At 40.7% G+C, this 21,613-nt stretch overlaps 1 protein-coding gene across 1 annotated transcript in view; it reads left to right on the top strand.

Moving 5' to 3' along the window:
* LOC128973714 (sodium channel protein type 5 subunit alpha-like) overlaps positions 1–21,613 on the top strand; it is a 174,336-nt gene that overhangs the window by 132,347 nt on the left and 20,376 nt on the right. The window contains exons 18-19 of the mRNA XM_054390103.1: positions 2,118–2,272; positions 6,856–7,029. Of these exons, the coding sequence (XP_054246078.1) occupies positions 2,118–2,272; positions 6,856–7,029 (329 nt within the window). The remainder of the gene's footprint in view (positions 1–2,117; positions 2,273–6,855; positions 7,030–21,613) is intronic.

Raw genomic sequence — 21,613 nt, 5'->3', positions numbered from 1 at the left:
TTTTTTTCCAAGTTGAAACTGTGTCTGGGAACAAGGTAGGCTCGTGGAAAGTTTTTTCTGCTAGAAACAATGATTACTTTCAGTATAATGGGGGACTTCTGCTTCAACATGAGAAATCCACACTTCCATAGTGAACAACCTGCTCATTAGGCTGTTCACCTGATGAATGATAAATCTAACTCTTTGGTCTTCCTGATACAAAGCTGAGTTGACCATCAGGTGACCAGTGCATGTGCATAACAGCACTGAGTGTGGACCAGGCACCCGAAAGATGGTGATGACCATACAGGTTGTGGGGTGAGAAGTGGTGTAAGAGTTTTTCCAGTAGCCCCCTCTGTCATGCCATGCTGGTGGGCTTATACTGCATCGGCATCTTTAAGCAGAACTGCCATGTGAGTATGTTAGCTCAGGGATCCTAGTACTGGTGTGGGTCTGTGGGATGCAGGCATCTAGAGGACAGGTAGTTACTTGCATCACTAACCTGTTACCTTTGCATTTTACTGTTCTGCTAGACCCATGCCAAAATTTCACACAGCCAAAAGCCTACACCTAACCAAAATCTCAGATATGTGAGGCAAAAGGGAGCTCTGGGAGTGGTTCATGTATGAAACATAGTAGGTATCTGGAATAATAAAAATTTACAGAAAATGCTGGGAGTACCACAGCAGTTTCAGCAGCTCTCCTCCTCCTGGCAGAGCCTGCTGCCAGCACAGCCCCACTTCCAGCTGCTTGGGGATCCTGGCATCCCAAGAGTTGTACTTGATCTCCTTGCATATCACTTGCAGTTCAAGCAGCTCAGTTATGCCACCTTGAATTAGCAGCATCTGCTGTCTTCCTAACCTTGGCACTCACCCTCTTTCCTTCCTAAGCTTCCTTGCTTAAATATTATTTCTATGTGCAATAACATTGCATTGCATCACCATAGTGAGATGTCCTCCCTTGTCGCTTCCAAGCAGTTGTTGTGTGCTTCGAGACACGGCAGTGCCCTTGGCCACCTTTCAGCTACGGAAGCAATTGGCCTGTGTTGTTGTTTTTTTCTCATGATGAGACTGATAAGTCTCTATAGCCAAATCTCTTTCTGTACAGCACATGGATTAAATGTAGGGTAAAAAGCTCATTTTCTAAAAATAAAGTAGTTTCTGGGGCTCTTTCACATGAGGAAATGTTATGAAATTCGAGTCAAACTGTCTGACATAAGGCTGAATGTCCAGTCTAGAAAAGGACAAGTCCTAGCTACCAGGGAATCCTCTCACAAAATATTAAGTTCTTATTCAGCACAAGGCAATGCACAAGGTGTTTTATTAAATAGGAGAGATAGATCTGTCTACTACCAGTGACAATATCCTTTTCTATAGCAAATGTTGCTAAGGAAACTAAAAATGACCGTGGTTTTGCCTACCTGAAATCCTGGTGTGGTGCCCATTGTGACCACAATACTTAACTCTCACACAGTGTTCATAACCAAGGTCAGAAAGTGCTATGAAGCACTGGAGAACCTGCTGTGGACTGGATATCTAAATTTCTGCTGACATCAAAGGTGATTTAACCACCTAAATATATTTGGGAAGTTGTTCTAATGCCTTGATAAGCTCATGAGAGTTCAAGAGACCAAAATCTGTTCCTGCTTTTGCTGTCTGAGTCTCTTCTGTAGCACTTCCTCCCCTCATCTCCCTTTCATCAAATTGCATCAGTCATTCTAGTGGTATCAATATCAGCAAGAAAATATCCTTTCTCCATTCAAAAGGATGTGGAAGATGTTGGTAATACCCTGATAGAGTAATTAGTTCCTGATCAGGGCCACTGTCAGAGCTCAGTTAACACAAATATGATTGACCTATTGCACTGGTGACTCGTGGCCAATATATTCTGTATCATAAAAATCATTGGTAGAAATCATTGGGACATATTTGAAGTGATTTTGAATGTTTTTTTAATAGAGCGAGAGGGGGAAGTGAAAGGCAGAGCAGAAGAGGCTGGTGACAAAAACAAGACAGAAGTTCCATGCAGCCAGTGTATTGTTAGAAGAAATACTGTTTAGCAGCTCCTTATCACAGTTTAGGAATTAAATGGGCTTTTTTTTTAAACAACTGCTTTGTTTTTTGTTTGCTCCTTTTCAGTTTGTGTACGATTCTTCCCGTGTTGTTCCGTGGACATCACAAAATTTCCAGGCAAAATTTGGTGGAGGCTGCGGAAAACCTGCTACAGAATCGTCGAACACAACTGGTTTGAAACGTTCATCATATTCATGATCCTGCTGAGCAGTGGAGCCCTGGTAAGTGTAACAGGATTTCCTACCTGCTTGAAAGTGGACATGGGTCTCACAGAAAGTGTTCTCCAGTTACCTGTCTCTAAGATTTTATGAGCCATTACTGATTTTTAGCTTGTCTGATTTCACCTGACTTTACTATAGGGTAGGGAAACTTTCCTCTGTTATAACATAAAATTGCGGCATGGACATGTTTTGCAAAGCAAATCCTTAAGGAAGTCTGCACAGAAGTATCCCAGAGTTACTACTTTATCATCCCATAAGTGCTCCATAGCAGTTCCCATCTGGAGACTTGTATTATGCTCCAGGGATGCCTTTTTCCTTTTTTTCCTTTCTTTTCCTTTTCCTTTTCCTTTTCCTTTTCCTTTTCCTTTTCCTTTTCCTTTTCCTTTTCCTTTTCCTTTTCCTTTTCCTTTTCCTTTTCCTTTTCCTTTTCCTTTTCCTTTTCCTTTTCCTTTTCCTTTTCCTTTTCCTTTTCCTTTTCCTTTTCCTTTTCCTTTTCCTTTTCCTTTTCCTTTTCCCTTTCTTTTTTCTTCTTTTCTTTTTCTTTTTCTTTTTCTTTTTCTTTTTCTTTTCCTTTTTCTTTTTCTTTTTCTTTTTCTTTTTCTTTTTCTTTTTCTTTTTCTTTTTCTTTTTCTTTTTCTTTTTCTTTTTCTTTTTCTTTTTCTTTTTCTTTTTCTTTTTCTTTTTCTTTTTCTTTTTCTTTTTCTTTTTCTTTTTCTTTTTCTTTTTCTTTTTCTTTTTCTTTTTCTTTTTCTTTTTCTTTTTTTTCTTTTTCTTTTTCTTTTTCTTTTTCTTTTTCTTTTTCTTTTTCTTTTTCTTTTTCTTTTTCTTTTTCTTTTTCTTTTCTTTTTCTTTTTCTTTTTCTTTTTCTTTTTCTTTTTCTTTTTCTTTTTCTTTTTCTTCTTCTTTTTCTCTTTCTCTTTCTCTTTCTCTTTCTCTTTCTCTTTCTCTTTCTCTTTCTCTTTCTCTTTCTCTTTCTTTCTTTTTCTTTTTCTCTTTCTTTTTCTTTTTCTTTTTCTCTTTCTCTTTTTTCTTTCTCTTTTTCTCTCTTTCTCTCTTTCTCTTTCTTTTCCTTTTTTTTTTTTTTAAGCCCATTTTGTAACTAGCAAAGGAAAATCATAAAAAGACATAAAGAGCACTGAACCAGTGCTACTCATGGAGCTTTTGGGTGTCTGTCGTGTCTTGAATACACCTTAGCTTAAACCACTGTATCTTCCATGCACAGATAGCTCCTGTTGGCATCTCCATATATATGGAGGCTAGGTGGTCTTTGCCCTGATTACTTAGGAGGAATCCTCTCCTTCTTAGATCCCCCTGTGTACTAGGTCTGTGTACTAGGTCTTCTCTGTATAGAGCTCTCTGAACTCTTCATAGCAGTGGGAGCATGTGTTTAAGTTGCTTATTTTCATGTCAGGAAATGTCATTGTAGGTGGTGGGATTTCTCTCAAGTTTTCATCTGAGTGTAGAGCAAAGGTTCTTCAGGCATTGAATTTTCTCCTCCATAATGGAGTAAGAAATACACCTACTAAATTTGCGGGCAGTGACATGTTTGGACAGGTTATACTCACATTTCTGAAGGTCAGGAGAAACTTTGGCCAAACAGATGAATCTGCCTGAAATAGTAAGAGGAACATCACCTTAGAAAGATGCCTGCTTCACCTCATCAGCAATAATCACAAGCAGAAAGGTACAATGCAGGATGACTGGTAAGGTAACAGATTTACTAAAAAGAGCTGGAGAGAGAACAGGCAACAAAGAGGATAGATAAACTACATCACAGCACCACACAAAAGCTGAACACCCCACTGGGCTGTGTAAATAAGCATGTTCTTCCACTCCAGTTGGCATCAAGGAGACCTCAGCTGGAGCACTAGCTTCAGCTCTGGGCATTGTACTTTGGGAAAGACATGGGCTAATTGAAGAAACTCCAGAGGAGAGAAACACAAATTATCAGTGGCCTAAAAAATAGAGAGGAAAACACAGAAGTGCTGTGTTTATGTAGTTTAAGGAAAATCTCTCCAGGGACACAAGAAGGTGGAAATACATAAATGTTGATGCAAAAAGGAAAGGACTGGACTGTTCTCCTGGTCCGCCAGGAATGGGCTGAAATTTCACCCAGGGGATCTTATTTTATTATGAAAAGTAAGAGGCTGAAAAACTTGGGTAAACAGTAGACTGCTGAATTTTGTCATAGTTTTGCTGAAATCAATGGATTCTGACAGTTTTTGCAGCAGTTTGAGAATCAGCATGTTAATTTTTTAACACCTTTTAAAGGGGGCACGTCGCTTGCTATAATGCACTTTAGATAAATACACTTCCTTACATATGTAATTAAAAGTGCTTTAGATACTGAGCACTGCAGTATAAATCTCATTTAATTTCCACTGCATGCATTCATTTACTTTTTTTTTTTTTTTTGATGATTTTCAGTTTAGCCAATGCAGCTCTCTATAAGGGCAAATGATGCTGCATTCTGACACGTATCAGCACTGCACTTCAGTGTTTGAATTGGAGATGTTGAAGGCAGCACCCAGCTTTTGTCTTCTGTTATTCTAGGGTGAGCTCTTCTAAAAACTAAGCTCCTGAGGCTCTATCCCTGGGACATGCTAAGTTCTTAAGGAAATTTAAAGGCCAGCATGTATTTGTGTGTAGTAGTTAAGCCATCAAAATATATCTGGAGCTTACTGCAAGAGATCCAAAACCCTTTCTTGGGTATATAAGTGATAAGCACCCAATCCAGGAGCCTGTGTTTTAGTAGCAGTTGTGGATAACACTGCAGGTATTCTGTTTAGCTCTTTATTTAACATACAAAGCAAAGCAGAAGAAATAGTCTTAAAGATACTTTATATTGCAAAGATTTCATCCCTTGTCACCAGGAAAAAAATGCAAAGCACCAAAGTTTTGCCATCTGGGTAATATTCATAGCTTGTGCAGGAGTACAGTGCACCTGAGGCATTCAGGTAGCATATTTTTCATCCCTTATTAAGCTGCTTCCTGACTCACAGTGTGCTTTCAGTAGACAAAACAATGTACTTTTTGACAGGTTAGTAGAAAATAGGGAGAGCAAAGGAGGGAGAGCAGGAAACCACTTTAAATAGTTTGTTGTTATTTTTGCAGTAATTGCAAAGTACAGCAAGTCATCTGACAAAGTGAGTGATCCCCTACAAGAGTTGATAAACTCCAATCTCTGTGTATTGTTTTCTGTGGCTTTCTCCAACAGCTCTTTCACACCCTTGAAATATCATTTTTGAAGGCAAGATAGGAGCCTGAGTCGCAGCGCAAACGTCACCCTAAAGTGTGGGGACAAATGGACAAGCTCTGGCAGAGGCTGCCAAAGCTTTCTTGTCAGATTAATTGCTGTTCCCTGGCAGGCAAAAGAGCATTGTGACTGCTTGAGTGACAAGTAACACACTTCTTGTATCTCCAGGCACTGGCTGTTCGCTAACTTTGAAAAGTTCTTCAGAAAGTAGCTACAGATCTTGAAATATGTAAATGCAGATAATTAAAATGATTAGCACAGACTCTCTCAAAGACTACTCTTTCTTGCAGCCAAGTTTCTGGCTCACATGGTGGAACCAAACTATAGTCTTGGGTTATCCAGCTTACATGAACATGGAAGCAGCTTTTGTAATGACAGTCAGTAGAGTAGCTAGGGAAGCAGATCCACTGCTTGAGCTCGAAGCCCCAAACAAGGCCATGTTTCTGCAACCCTGACACTAGGATCCTCCATTTTATTTGATGTACTTTAGAAAGGGAAAGATAAATTGTGATCAACTTTCTCTGTTTTATTTTAGTAGGCATATTGGTTTATATCTTCAATATTTTAAAGGGGTTATTAAGTTGCTTGTATTTGATACAGATACTGAAAGTTCTTTGATGATGCCCTGCATTAGATCAGTTAGAGAGACAGATGAGATGGGTAGATAGGTACCTTGACCTTTAAAACATAATTGGTCGGTTAAGTGAATAATAATGAGCATTTCTTGAAGCAGATAGCTATAGCTACCTGAAATGTGATGGCTGAACAGAAGCCAGGGAACTTCAGTACTCTATAGCACACATAGGTTAATAACCCAATTTTTCATCTTTAGCAATAAGACATATTTGACTAAAAAGGGTCAGATTCTGTCTCCTGTGCCTTCTGACGTCTGAGATGCTTTGATGGCAGTGGCACAGCCAAGGGAAGCTGAGGCAGCATGCCCTTGGGCAGCTTGGGGTGGTAACCTGCTCACAGATGCACTTTCCCAAATTTAGGGTGCTTAAGCTCTTCTCACACTCAAAGGACGTCTAGTCAATACAGCCAGCAGAGGCTGGAGAGGGTATTATGCATGTGTCCTTTATGAGGGCAACAGACCTCCTATCTGTTCCTTGCACTCTTGATGATGATAACATTGAAATATATCAGAAATTGCTGACAATACATGATAGCCCCTATAATAATACTACTACAAACTTGCAGTGCAGCACCCATGCCTTCCAGCACAGCACCCATGCCTTCTGGCAAAGCACCCATGCCTTCTGGCACAGCACCCATGCCTTCCAGCATAGCTCAGGAGAAAGTTTTAATCAGTCTTTTGTACTTGCAGGCTTTTGAAGATATTTACCTTGAAGATCGAAAAAACATAAAAACCATGCTGGAATATGCTGACAAAGTATTCACATACATCTTTGTCTTGGAGATGCTCCTGAAATGGGTGGCTTATGGCTTCAAGAAGTATTTCACCAATGCCTGGTGCTGGCTGGATTTCCTCATTGTAGATGTAAGTATCATTTTGGGAATATGGTGTTTCTGGTGTTGGATTTTCTAACGTGTAAGGATGGGCTGTTAAGTCTGTCAGCTTTGTGCTCGCAAAACGATAGCCAGCACTCTGATTCTGAGTAACAACTCTAGCAGGCAAAGCTCAAAGAGGGTCTTGATATGTAAACCTACATCCCTAGGAATCAGCTTGCCAGGGTGGAGAAGACTGCTCTGTGTCATTACAGAGAAGTGTCACCCTGCTAATTCGAGTCACATTCCCTTCTTGTCCCTAGGAACTCCCTCTTGCTTTCAGCATTTAACATCCCCTTCCACACTTGCAGCTAGCACAAGGTCTGGTTACTTCTGACTGCTCCACACATGACCTCAACACGCAAGTCTTTCAGCAGATTAGAGAAGTTGTCCTTGGCATAGCTTCCCAGGGAGGCTGCCAGCAACATATAACAGTATGTTCAGTACTGTCTCTCAAGTATTTACCAGTGAAGGAGTCCAGAAAAAGGTGTGAATAGTCCTCTTGTCAAAGTGATTTCACTATCCCAAACCTTACAGAATACTCCAAATCCTTGAAATACCCAAACGCTTCATTCTCCTGGGAGGATAGTCCTTAAAAGAAATAGTAGCTGAATGAAAGGGAGCTCATGCCCCAGGAGAGTTGCTAGTACTATGTCCCCTCCAAAGCTTCATGTTTCCTGGATGTGGGATCTGCCAGATTCAGGGAGGGAGCAACACTGCTGCTCAGCTCCAGGTGAGGTTTGACATTTCAGCACAGCGTACCAATAAGGAGGCAATTATCTCCCTGAGGCCATTTCTTATTAACTTGAGGTATTAATGCAGAAGGCTGGCAGAGCTCTGCCATGACTGTGTAACTTATTAAACTTTTGATGAATTATTTTGCCCCATTTTACATCTGAGCCTCGACACAGGGGAGAACAGCAATTTCTTTGGCCCTAGTCCAGGAAAGCACTTCAATGGGACAATTGACTTCTTTGAAGTTATGGACACATCTAAGTGTACTGCTGGATCAGAGCCTTTGGAAGCTTCTCCAGAGCTTTAATAAATTGATTTATGAAAAGGAAGTGCTACATAAATTGTAAGTCATAAATTTCCTCTTTTCATAACATGCTTGGAAACCTTGTAAAGGGAAGGCACTCATTTTTCACAGATTAGCTTAAAGAAAAGTGGAAGACCTGGTTTAATTATTTAACCACAAAGTTGGAAAGCACCAGTCCCTCACTTATAGCCCAATCCTGAAAACTCTGCTTGCTGTGGGTGAGGTCAAGTGGTAACTTTTCTTTCCTTGTTTCTCCATCTCTAAAATGGGACTAATAGGACTCACCTAAAGTATTATATGGACTTCCAGGAATTTATTATTGGAGTTGTTGTTTTAATGAGCTTCTGAAGACTAGAAGGGCTGGATGAGGGGCTGAATATTGTCACAGCTATGAGTTGGGGTCTTCCTAATGGGAACAACAGTTTGCACAATTAATGCACCAAAACTGTTTGGAGCTGTTCTACCTCATTAATCATTTGAAATGAGATCCACACTTGTTAAGAACACATACTATGTAGCATGACATCTAATTAATACCAGAGAGTGGAACAAAAACTGAGTTAAAATCTGACCTCTATGTTAAAAAAAAAAACTTGGATCAAGAGCTATAAAAGAATGCAAAGTCAGTAGGTAAGCCCAACTTGTTTGCCTTTTAATGGTGGGCTTTGTGAAGATAATGACAGAAGACAGAGGCAGCCAAGATGGGCTGGTGAAAGAGGCTTCACCAGCCCTGTCATGCGTCCAGAGCTCATACAGAATAAAACAGTGCTATGGGGGAAAGGGGAGCACAGGCCCTTGGGACTCCTCTTATTCTCAGAAAATCTACCCCAGAGCCTTTTTACTGGCCTAGAGGGGTTTGGTTTGGTTTTTTTGTATTGTTTTTTTTTTTCCTAATCCCCATTTACATTTTATTTCTACAGGTTCCCAAACTAACCTAAATGTTGCTCCAGCCTTGAGTTGTTTTAGTTACTGATTGACTCACTTGACTGATTTAATGGTTGGACTCAATCTTAAAGATCTTTTCCAGTCTAAAGAATTCTGTGATTCTATGACCCTAGGAAATGGCTTGTCCTTTGGGGTTCTCAACAAGTAAAGCTTTTCCTCGAGCCCATTCTTTTCTCCAAAGTCATTTCCCAATGCAGATTGTGAGAACCTGGTACAATATTTTTAGCAGGTTTAACAGATGCTCTTCTCCTACCCTATTGCTCACACACCCTGCCACTCTGAGTTGGCAGAGTAACATGCTATCATTTTTTCCAGCACACTTTTTACTTCCATTTACATTTTCTTTTTGGTCCTTTGAGAACCAAATCACTGCAACTGAGCTGCAGAAAGGGAGTGAATGGGTGAATTAGCTACTCCAAAAGAAGCAGATGAACCACTTGTCTGATTTTCTCAAATTTATTTGTTTAAAATTATTCACTTAAAAATTCCTGATCTGCAAATTATTCATTAGCAGTTGGGTGTCAGTATTCAAAATTCAAGCTGCGATGGTTGATTTTTCGTTGGACATGTGAAACCATCTATCATCTGTTTTCTCTCATTGTACAAATGCAACTCAGAATCTTTTTTCTCTTGTGAATAATTCATAAAAGCAGCTCAAAATTTGCAAGTATTCACTATATCTAAATGGGAAGTGAACCCAGAGGGGGTAAAAGCATAATGCTGCTGAATTTATTTTATTTTCATTTGTACTTACCCTGCCTCGTGAAAGACCTTTGACACTGATTTGGGCCAGTGGAACAGCAAAGGCTCCATCTGACAATTGTGGATTAGTAAAGAAAATTCTGTCTTGCAAAGCCTGAACAGCAAAACACACAGTAATCCACAAACTGAGAGCTATTTTTGCTAGATGTAGAATCCCTAAAGGATGATCTCTGATAATGGGCTTCTCTGCATCTCAAAGAAGTGTGCTAGTGTAGCAAAACCATAGAAGAGTGCTTTTAAATACATTGCAATACAATAAAGTCCTGTCAACAATCCTGCAACAGATTTCTTTGGGAGGAAGGGAGAAGGGAGTACTCAAACCACATAGTACAGGACTCCTTTCAACGTAGGACACCTGAGAAAGATGCCTTGTGTGTTTGCTGCAATCTGAATACACAGGACAATCAGTGCTAATGCACATCTGTACGTGTTACCTCCTTGCAAATAATAAATACACTGCTAAAAGTAGCCCCCTTCTACACCTCTCTGTGCTTATGAATTGGAGTGGTGGGCACTCAGTGTACAGCTCTTTTCAAATGAGGAAAAATCAGAGACTGCAGCATATCTGAAGGGTAAACAGACAGCAGTATCGCCACCAGCAATGGTGTTTATGCACAACCCTCTTTGCTAGCATGCACAAGCAAATATTTCTGCAAAGAAGAGATATTTTCCAAGCATTCATGCAATCAAACCCTCTTCCTACAAAGCAGATTAAACAAGGAATGTGAACTTGGCTGGAGATGGAGGCACATGGCATCCAAAATGAATGTTGATGAAGAGTGCTCTCAACCAGACGTGTCCCGCAACAGACAGAGACAGTCAGGATTTGAAACAAGGGGCAGATAAAATCCACCACTCGTGCATGCTGGTGTCATGTTTGATGTTCCTTTCAATTGTTTCCTCTGACCTATAAATATTATCTTGAGCTTGTCTAGTTTTGAGCTTCAGCCAGTTAGTTCCGAGAGTGTCCCAGTCTCTGCTGACAGGGGATGGATTATTCCATTGCAGTGGTCAGTTCAGGAAAAGCATCAGTCTGGAGCTTAGCATCATTCAAAGACTGGAGATGTTGCAGTCAACAGCTTACTCACTTGCTACTCATGCACTGAAGGCAGAGGGGAGAGACTGGTACCCTACAGAAGCTGTCATGAGAAAGCTCTTAGGAAAAGGATGCAAAGTCCTTCACTCATTAGGGAATGCTTAGGAAAAAAAGTCACAGCCAAGTTTCATTGCCTGCAGCATGCACAGAAAAATCCTCTTAAATGGTCACTAACATCATTACAAAAGTCCATTATTAAAGATCCATCATCTCCATTACAGCTTTGGGGTTCAATTTAATTGACCAAAAGGTTAGCCCCAATCCAGGCTTAGAAAACTCACTAATTGTCATTTACTAATTTCAGAGATGAGTGTTCCTCCGCCAATTCTTTCTAAGATTATCCCATCTTTCAAGATTTGATAATTGGGAAAAGCTGTTTTCTTAAGCAGTTGCTTTTTAGAAATGCTGGCAGCCTCCTTCCCCTTCATCCCTTTGCAGCAATGGGTCCTAAAGCTATATCCTGCAGTGAGGAGGGGAGGATCATCACTGGTTTCTCTCCAGCTGAGCCATCATGGATAAAGGATTGTTCAGAGAATGGTAGAGTCACAGAATCAGTTTGGTTGGAAAAGATATTGCGGAGCCCAACCACTATCTAACTCGACCTCTGGTGCTAAATCATGTCTCTCAGCACCACAACTCTGCCTCTTTTAGTCACCTCCAGGAAAGGGGATTCAACCACCTCCCTGGGGAGCCTGTTCCAGTGGTTGAGAACCTGTTCAGTGAAGAATTTTCTTCTAATATCCAACCTAAAACTTCCCTGGTGTTCTTTCCATCCCTTTTCCCAGAAAGCCATGGAAGCAGGGCCTCCCAAAAGCTTTAAGCAGAATATCTCTCTGCAAAACAGTTCAAGCAAGGCTCAGCAGCGGATTTGGAGATCAGACATCTCAAATGAGTTATTCAAAAGGTCCACTAGACAGGATTTTGTAGGTGCTTTTAAGGAAGTAAAATATACATGTGTTTCACACTCCTCCCATTCCTTTTGTGAATGGTTATAACACATCCCTGCTGTTTGCCTGAAGCTGCTGAATTTGCACCTAGAGCTCTCTGTTCCCCCCTGAGCAGCTCTCCAAATTTCCTGTTGGCTGCCAAATTTCCTGTTTGCTTGTTTGAGAACTGCTTGTGGATGTTTAGTCATTAAATTTACCATTGTTTTCACTGAATGCTTAGAAAATACAGATAGTGTGGTTTCTGAGATAGTTCCTGGAAAGCACTTGCTGCAAGATTTCTACTTCAAATACTGCACTGCCAGATGAGTTTAAGAAGCAGTTAATAATCTTTGAGTTTGAGATGAACAATTGGAAACAGTCTTTCTGTCCCTAGTTAAAAATTGAATTGAATTAAATTATGCCCTTGGATTGTCTTTAAGTGACAATTAAAAACTTGCTCTGTGGAGTAAATATTGATGGCTTATGATTACTTTAATTGTTTTTTTTTTTTCCCACATCTGTATTCCCTGTTGATTAGCAAGGTGATTTCTGTTTGCTTTGCCAGTAATTACACAATCTGCTGTAATGAGTTGTTCCCAAACAGCACTGGAATCCAATTTGTATTCTTGGAAAATTATCCGAAAAGCAGGTGAATTTCATCTAGTTTCTGTTCAGGAAAGCACACAGGAGCAGGATGGCAAAAATACAGCCAAGGCAAAGCAAAAATAATACATCTTGTCACTTGGGAAAGCATCTTAAGAGTGACCTTATTGGTGCTCTCTCTGAGTTATCAAAAATCTGTGGGTGACAACAGGGCACCATTACTTTAGTGTTCATTTTTCGACTAGTTTTCTTCTGGTTCCTCAAAGCAAACACTTAGATGGGATTTTTGAAGATGTGTCAGCACACATTCTTCTGGGCCTGTGCTGATAGCACATAAACCTCCCAGATAAGTAATAGGAAAGAGAATCCCACTCCAGGAATCCTGGCTTTGAAGGGAAGAAAAAAGAAAAAAGGGGCTGGTTTGCTACATTTTAGCTACTTTAGAATAAGTGAAAAAAAAAATCCACATGAAGATAAGTGGTTTTAATGTGTGTTAGCAGGTCATCCAATGCTGTAAATCTCCCTTCTGCCTCCCTGCATTTTATCTCAGCATAAGACATGCAAGATATCCAAATGTCTTGTCTTGGTTTGCACCAAATGTTACCACATGGATGCTAAAAGGAGGGCACCTAGGCTTTTTCAGTGGAAGTACAAGCCCCGTTTCAGACAAAGCACACTGCAGCTGTAGGGAAATGGAAAGTAAACAAAGGTGAGAAGAAAAGTCCAAAGGTGTAGCTCACCACTTGCCAACACCTTGTGAACTGGTTGCAATATGAAGAAACACTGCAATTACTGAAGAATTTCCATTGCTGAGAGAGAATTTCAACTTTTGGGGGGACAAAAAAAAAAAAAAGTCCACCTCAATTCAAATTGTGCTGAACTAGGTTTACCAACCAGTTTTATTTCTTGAAGTTATTTAAAGATGAAGCACTTTTCAATGTCCTTTTATAGAATATGCTCAGGAGGAAAACAATGAATAAAAGCCTGGAGTTCTTGCATACAGCTTGCTTGGCCCTTTCCTTGCTGTGGGTTTAGCAGATAAACTCCTTATACTATGGTGTCTCTCTCTTGCATGGAGGATCAGAGCTGGGAGGGACGTGTGGACTGTGTTTAACAGTCCTGATAGAGTCCCACATGCTCTCTAGGGATGGAAGAGGATTGTCCTACAGTTCCTCTCCCAGCAGCTTTGCAACCCCAACTGTTGCAAACTGAAAATGTGTTCCCACCACCCTTGTGGCTCCACACAGGATGACCAGGTGCAGCTCAAGAGACTGATGCTAGGTAGAAAGGGAATGGAGAAATTAGTGAGGGAAGCTGCCTGCAGAGGTGTTAGGGATTCTTCAGTAACAGGGGGGAAAAAATGAAAGGAATTGATATAAAACTTGAAAGCTGTGTCCCAGTGGTATAGAGACATTGTGCTGAACTCCTAGCCTGGTATGACTGGCTTTGGAGTGCTTTGTGTTAAGGCAAATGAGGATGAAGTCTCCTACTTCCAATACCTAACTCCTATTTATACCATTGTCTTTCTGGCTGAACCCAGGAATTCTCTGATTCTTCAGAATCCCTTTCCGTCATAACATATTCAATACCAAGCTCAATCAGTTTCAGGAATCTAACTAAACAGAGGTGATTTTCAAGCTAGGACTGCATCAACTTGGTATTTTTCATATTGATTTGGAACATCTGATTAAATAAGTGCTTTAGGGAATCAAGCAAATCCAGAACAGCACCTTGTGGAAACAGCCTAAACAGATTTTTCTCTTTTTGGTTGTTTTTGTTTGTTTGTTTGGGCTTTTTTTGTTTGTTTTTTTTTGGGGGGAGTGTTTCTTTGGTTGGTTTTGTGGGTTTTTGTTTGTTTGTTTTTTTGTGGTTTGGGTTGGGTTTGAGTTGGTTTTGGTTTTGGTTTTGGTTTTTTGTTTTGGTGTGTGGGGTTTGGGTTTGTTGGTTTTGTTGTGTTTGGAGGGGGGGAGGGGGGGGGGTGTTTATGTTGTTCTTTTTCATCATCCTGCCCAGAAATAAGCATGCCTTTAGCTCAAGCACCTCACCTCCAACCAGCTGGGACGGAAATGCATCAGAGTCAATAGGGCTGAGCCCCCAGGGAAATGTCCTCTCAGTAATCACTATGCACACCTCTGGCATTATAATGTTTTCTTCAAATAATAATCAAGCATATTCCTGTCTACTTCTGACAAAGGCATTCAGCATCAAGAAGGCACACTGGGATGAATTGTGACATGGTTTTGGAGATCTCTTTAAGGGAAGAATATCTTTCCCCTTTAGCTGCCCTAAATCATAGAACAATAGAATCAAGGCTGTTTCCTCCTGGCATCTGCATTCTGAGAAGCAGAATGTGGCTGATGATGAACAAATTTTTTTGCTGTAACTCCCAGCAGAGTTCCCAGACTTTTCAAGGTAGGTGCCCCCACATAGCAACAATGGTTGCAACAAGAAGAAGGACTTCAGGTGTTGACCAAGATTTGGCTGATCAAGGACTATCATGTGATTCCCTAAAATTCAAAATGATCCTCCTGCCATCCCTATCGAGCACTGATAAATGGAGCTTAGATACCTGGCAAAGTTGCCTATTTACAGTGAAAAGGTGATTTGAGGCAAGCTGAAAATTCCTTTGGTAAGTGTGGAGTGGGAAAACTGCAAAGACAATTTGCCATCTCACTGGATGTAAGCTTGCAGCAGCAGGTCATTTGATTTGCCCTCAGAAATTAACTGAGGTTTAATTCTTGGTTCACAGCCATCTGACTTGGGAATTGACTGGAGTTGTTAGAAAAGCCTGAGCAGGTGTGGGAAAGGTGACAGATTAAGAGAACAGCAAGACATAAAGAGATTCTTCTGGAAACTGCCTGGAAGCAATTATGATACAGAAATGACTTGTTTTAAAACATTTAAGCCAACAGGAGTGGCACATGCTGCCTGCAGCAAGACTGCCCTCTGAAATGGAAACGTGGCTTCAGAAAGCATGGAGATGAGAACCAGGGAAGAAGCTTTGAAGGCAAACTGTTAACAGAGTTTCACAGCCTTAGTTTGAATAGTAGACAGAGAAACCAAAAATAAATAAATAGAGAAAATACCCTGGGCAGAGGAGGGAAGAGAAGAGTGTATGATGTTTTTTAACCTGAATTATAAGAAGTAGCATCAGGCTTTCCAGGAGATAATTTTTGTTTATAATTAATCTAGGCACTCATGTAGCCCATCATATTATAATCCACAAGAGCACTCCACAAGCAGTAATGAACTCCACTGCCAGGGAGGGAAGCTGTTCATTAACTCATTTCTGGATGTGCTTTCATCTCCATACCACAGACTAGCTCCAGAACAGCCCTAAGGATTTCCTCATCTTTGCTTGAATGTGAGGATTGTGATTCAAGGAAACAGGTAGCTGAGGTGAGAATTTGGTTGGGGTCACAGTCTCTCTCTGGTGTCCTAATTTGGAGACTGCCCTTTAGCTTTCTGCCCTTTATTCCTAGCATGCAATTTCTGGATTGTCAGCTGCAATCATGTCGTTAGGCACCTGTATGGCAGAAAATGCAGTGTCAGAGTGAAAGGGTAAAGAGATGTTCTAAAAAATGTTGCAATAAAATCTGCTCAAAAAAGGGTAAAGAGACAATTTTAAAAATGTTATAATAAAATTTGCTCTGAAATGGTAGAAACTAAATCACAGAAGCACTGAATGGTAGGGCTTGGAAAGGACCTCTAGGGACCATCTAGTCCAAACCCTCTGCTAAAGCAGATTTACCTAGGTCAGGTTGCACAGTAATGTGTCCAGGCAGGTTTTGAAAGTCTCCAGAGGAGACTTCACCAGCTCTCTGGGTATCCTGTCCCAGTGCTCTGGCACCCTCAAACTGAAGATTTTTTTTCCTTATGTTTAGGTGGAACTTCCTATGTCATAGTTTATGCTCGTTGTCCCTCGTCCTCTTAAATTGTCTGGCCCCATCCTCTTGACACTTGCCAGATTTAGATATCGGAAAGCATTGATAAGATCCCCTCTTGTTCTTCTCCAGCCTAAACAGCCCCAGGTCTCTCAGCCTCTTCTCATAAGTAACATGCTTCAGTCCCCTAAACGTTTTCATAGCCCTCTACTGGACTCTCTCCCCCACTTCTCTGTCTCTCTTGAACTGGGGAGCCCAGAACTGAACAGAGTACTCCAGATGCGGCCTCACACAGGGGAGTACCAACCACATTATAAGCTCTTTTCTCCCAACAGTGTTTTAGTATGGTAACAAGAATTTTCATATATTTCAGTTCCTAGGGAAAATGCCCCTTTCCAGTTTGTGTTTGGGGTATGGTTCCAGTTTACATTTTGTTCCTTTTCCAGTCAAGGAGTGCAACTTGAGACCACAGTCTGGCTCTTAAACACACTTGGCTGTAGCTCAGGATGTGAAGATTTCTGTGGCTAGTCCTCTGCTTGGCAGCAGTGGTCAGGAGAAACCAGACTGGACTGAAAAGAGGCACCTGAAGTAATCCAAGCTCTCTTTCTTCCTTTTTTCTTTTTTTTCTTTTTTTTTTCTTTTTTTTTTTTTTTTTTTGGCACAATTATAGAGGAAGAGGTAGGTGTTCCTGGGGCACACAAAAGCTATTTGAAAGCACTGGGCACCTGCATTAGCTGAAACTGCTTATTTAAATAAGTGGTCAGAGCTTTCAACTCAGCTGCTGTGCTCCCTTTTGGATGTCCTTTTTTTCCCTCCTCCCTAATTTGAACAAACAGGTTAATTTGATGAAATCCCTAGCTGCATAAAACATACTTTCTTGCCCAAAGTGGGAAAGAGGTCTCTTCTCCTCAGGACAGCAGCTTGGAGGATATCAATCCCAGCTGTGTGCTGCGGCAGGCAGACATTTAGTAGAGGTTCCTGTTGTTCTCATGGGTTTTTGGATTTATATGACCAGCCAAGGAGGATTTTTACAGTTGATCAGGCAGAGCTCCTTTTTCCCTGGGCTCTGCTATTAATTCATCTCAGTGGTGTTCTGAGGCTAATTAAAAAATGTGATCTCTACCAAGTAGGACCTGTCTTTGAGTAGTGGTGCTCAGGTCTGCTTCCAGCTCAGTCCAGCAGATGCTCGCTGGTTATCTGAAGTGATGTACTTTTAGGCTGGTGGAAAGGAACAGAAAAAAGAGAGCCTCTGTTCCTACTCAAACCCACCTCCTAACTGTAGGAAACTGTCAGCCTCAGGTGTTCCCAAAGTCTGTGTCCTTTGGATTACTGCCACCAGCACAATTTCATGGCTAGGGGAGTCTGTGCATGGTACTGATATGCTATTAAAATGCTATAAAAATGTATGGGCAGAGGGAGGAACCCTACTACTCTTTTAATGCAATAGCTACTTGGGGAAAAGAGCTTGGGATCTCTTGATTAAAGACCATTTGTCCTGTGGGTGCTGGAAGGAAGCTGCGTTATGGCACTTCCTACTTTATAATTGTTTTTCTTCAGCCTTAAAATTCCCTTCTGACAGCTTTGGTGAGGTTTACACTGCTTTTCAACACTGGTTTCTTAAGTCACTGTCAGATAATGAAGACATATGTACCTGTTGTGTAGCTTTATCTCCCTGTTCATAGAGAATAATTTAACAGTCCAAAACACTGGATTATCTGTTAACTGGTGAATTACTGTGAGCACCAATATGGTCACACTGGGAATCCAACACTACAGGGATGCCACCTGGGTGCAATCACATGAGTAGTATTTCTCATCTCAGGGATGATAATATTCCACTAAAACAGTAAAATAAAAATAAAATAAAGTGTGGCAGTTACTGAAAAAAACATCCAAATGCCTGGACAAGACTCTTTTTTGGTCTAATATAATCTAGAAGTGGGCTGGTAAAATAATGAAGGAATGCAGACATTAATCTCATTAGAAGAGAAGAAATCTGAAGAGTTATCAGCGAGGCTAACCTCTCTTCAGAGACCATTGCCTGTGTTCTAGCAGTCTAAATTTATTGATTCCTCCTGATTTTTCCTTGGAAACACGTATGATTGCCCTACAATAGAGCACTTTAGATTCGAGTTGCTAATGCCACTAAGCCACAGAGATGACAGGAAACTGGCTTTCAGAACACCAAGCCACACACCTACTAATCCCCATGGCTGGTGTTTCTATTGTTCAGTGCAGTCACAAGATGTAAAAAAACTCATTTTTAACTTGAGCATAACACTAAAAATGGCAAAAATGACAGCTCTGTGGTTCGTTTCTTTCTCCCTTTACCCATCCCCAGGAGACTGTGACACAAACCATTGTAAAATCTATATAGGTAAACCTGCATGTGTGGAAATATGTAGAAATACACAAGTAGAGAAATACAGTATAAGTACAGTAAGTATATAGTTATAGATATAATCTATAAATCTGTATTTTTATAGATACATAGAGAAAGCCATCTCTGGGCAAAGTAAGGAACAGGGGCAAGCTTCTTTGTAAGATCTAGCAGGTTCTGTAAAGACCCTCAAAGGAACTGCTAGTAGCTAGAGCAAAGGCAAACAATAATAAGGCTTCTTGGGCCAGAAGGGTGAGGGATGAGAGACCCTTCAGCTTACATGCCATGAGAAATGTGAAGATGAGGTGAAAGCTCAAGCCCAACATCAAGTTGAGCATCTTATGGCAAATGGTCCTGAGGAATAGGGACTCCTTAGACTTCACCTGCTGTCCATAATGCTGCCTGGTCTTCAGAGGTGCTTTTTTTCTGAAACACCTGTGAAGCTATTTGCAAATAGATACTGAATGTGTTCCATATTGTGAATGCGGAGGTTACGCTGACCCTGGAGGTGTTTTCTGGGTGCCAGCACATTTCTGATAGTGAGCAGAGTACAGAGCAGAATCTTACAGCAGCTCTGGGCTGCACAGCCTTGTAACAAAAAAACAAACAAGAAAAAAGCAACAGAAACAGCTGACTTCAACTTTTGCTATGATTATGTGGGGCAGTCAGTACCAATTTTGAAAGCTGCTTGATTTTTTTCCTGAAAATAGCCTTCCAGGTCACTTTTAATCAAGTCCAAATGGCCAAGTCACTGCGTTAGTAATTCTCTTCTAAATAAAATTTGACGGGGATACCTTCAAAACCAACACCCAAGCTTTTAAACAAGTTGTCTGAAACTCAGTTCTGATTCCAGCCTTGTAAATCATTGCCAAATATCACACAGCTTCATGGTCTAATCCTCTGAAGAGATATCTAATGCTGTGTAAATCTGTGTCAGGAGGACAACAGCACCTGTGATGTGTTTCAGGGTGACATTTACTGCACTCTAAAGAAAATTGTAACCCTCTCAGATCCAAAGCCTGGTCTTGCAAGATTTGAACAGAGTATCTTTTGCCTTGAGAGAAAGAGAAGTTGTAGGACATAAATCCTGGGTGAAGGAGAAAGCACACAGATGCATGAACCAAGGCAGTTTGAAGACCTTGAGAAGCTCTGACTTTCAGTCATTGTGAGTGAAGCTTGATCTCTATGTTCATTTTACAAATGATATGTGAGTGTACGGATCTGGAACAGGCTCCTCGGGGAGATGTTTGAATCCCCATCCCTGGAGGTGTTTAAAAGAAGCAGAGATGTGATGCTGAGCCACACGGTTTAGCATGAAACTTGGTAGAGGTTAGATAATGTTTGAACTTGATGGTCTTAAAGGTCTTTTCCAACCAAAACAATTTTATGTCTCTATGATCTTGGTTTCTGTCACTGAGGATGCTATTTTCTCATATATATAAAAGTGTATATATATATATATATATATATATATATATATATATATATATATATATATATACACAAAAGCTGTTTTCCTGATTCCTCCAACCTTTCTGGGTAAGAAGGTCCAAGGCTTTGTGGGGTTAAGGCCATTTTCTGCAATAAATTTTCCACCAATGACAGAAATATGTGCCACAGTGTTATTCCTATCATGATAGCTCAATATTACCAGGTATAAGATGATTTATTTGAATGGCTTTAGTATATAAATATGCTACACACTTGCTGACTGCTATTAGACAAATCTTTCAGCCCATTCTCATTATTTAGACAACATTAAGTTAATGAGGACAGCAAATGAAAGGAGGAGGGTTTGGACTATAGGTTAATGCAACTTCAGAGTACATGGTGTAATAAGTCTGGTAAGAAATAGAGAAGACAGAAAAAACCCTGAATGCTACATCAGTGTGGAAATATTGGTGAGTTTGAGATGGTTTTTAAGTTAAGGCCAGATTCATCTTCATCTGTGACCATTGCCTGAGTAGGATTTAGTTGAAAGGAGCACATCAAACTTATAGCATTACTTACTCTGAAATAACTGCTTAGGCATGCTCATGTCATGGGTTCAGATCTGCTTTCTGAGAGCTGGAAGCAAGGGCTTCAGGGGTGATTTTTACCTCCCCAGTGTCTAAGGGGCCTCAGACATCAGACCTTGAGTCCTACCTGCCTGTGTGCTGTGATGTTTTTGTAGCACACTCATCTCTAAAACGCAGAAATGTTTATGAAGACCTTCCTTCTGTGTCAGCTGCTGAGTCTGTACAAGGAAGGTGAGTTTGTGTCACACCTTGTTAAAGACTGACATGTTAAAGCATGACAGTCAGCCTCTCTGCCACTTAGTCGTCTGCAGAGGTGTGCTGCCTTCTCCTGGCAGATAACCAAGCTACTGCATCTAGCCCAGGCATGGCGTCTCTGAGACCTCCTGCCCTTAGGCTTGCTGTCACCCACATGCCATGATAAAGCCATCAATAGGTAAATAATTTAAGAAATTGAGCAAGATTTACAAAGATGCTTATCTGGGCTGACAGTGCTTGTACATAAATGAATGCATATTCCGGAGAAAGGTTGTTCCACAGCTACTGTCTTGTGACTTAGAGGGCCAGGCATGTGTTATCCTGCTTTATCACAGACCTCATGGGTGACACTGGGTTGGTCAGCCAGCAGTGGATTCAGAGGAAAAATCATCTCATCCTCAAATGAAAAGGGTTGTTTTCCACCAGACAGAGCTGTCTGTCTTTGTGGGGTGGCCTCAAGTTTCCTTTTACAGTAACCACCTACTCTTTACACAGTGTAGAAATATCCTTGGGTTTAGGCTTAGCTGCTGCCTTTAAAATAACAATAAAAGACAGTCCTCCCAAGTAAGGTTTGCACAGTCATCACTGGTGAGAGATAATATAATACTGTGATGACTGGGGCTGTGGAAACAGCTAAAATAAAATGGCAGTAAGGCAAGTGTGATAAT

The sequence above is a fragment of the Indicator indicator genome, chromosome 20, assembly GCF_027791375.1.
Source record: "Indicator indicator isolate 239-I01 chromosome 20, UM_Iind_1.1, whole genome shotgun sequence".
NCBI classification, from domain to species: Eukaryota; Metazoa; Chordata; class Aves; order Piciformes; family Indicatoridae; genus Indicator; species Indicator indicator.
This window is presented reverse-complemented; position numbering and strand designations above follow the sequence as displayed.